The 307-nt window shown below is 68.7% G+C and overlaps 1 protein-coding gene across 1 annotated transcript in view; it reads right to left on the reverse strand.

The window, feature by feature from the left end:
- ERLIN1 (ER lipid raft associated 1) overlaps window positions 1-175 on the reverse strand; it is a 13,154-nt gene extending 12,979 nt beyond the window's left edge. Inside the window, exons 1-2 of the mRNA XM_008633304.2 lie at window positions 156-175; window positions 36-72 (exon numbers count right to left, since the gene is read on the reverse strand). Coding sequence (XP_008631526.2) covers window positions 36-72; window positions 156-175 — 57 coding nt within the window. The remainder of the gene's footprint in view (window positions 1-35; window positions 73-155) is intronic.
- Window positions 176-307: the final 132 nt, after the last annotated feature.

Here is a 307-nt window from a genome sequence, read left to right on the forward strand (position 1 = left end):
CGGCCCCGCCCCGCGGGGACCCGCACCCGGCACCGCCCAGCCCCAGCCCTGGCCCTGGCCCTGTGCCTTGTCCTGCCCCGATCCGTCCCTAGGCCCTTGCCCTCCCTACCCCGTACCTATCCTAATCCCCATCCCGTGCCTGTCCCTATGCCCACGCCGTCCTTATCCCGCCCATATCCCTCTCCTGTCCTATCCCGATCCTGTCCCACTCTCTGCCCTGTCCCCTGTCCCTGTCCCGTACGTAGCCCTCTCCCTTATCCCTCTCCCATCTCTCCCGTCCCTCTCCCGTTCCCCACGTGCTGCCGAG

This window comes from Corvus brachyrhynchos, unplaced genomic scaffold (genome assembly GCF_000691975.1).
Source record: "Corvus brachyrhynchos isolate BGI_N302 unplaced genomic scaffold, ASM69197v1 scaffold334, whole genome shotgun sequence".
In the NCBI taxonomy this organism is placed as follows: domain Eukaryota; kingdom Metazoa; phylum Chordata; class Aves; order Passeriformes; family Corvidae; genus Corvus; species Corvus brachyrhynchos.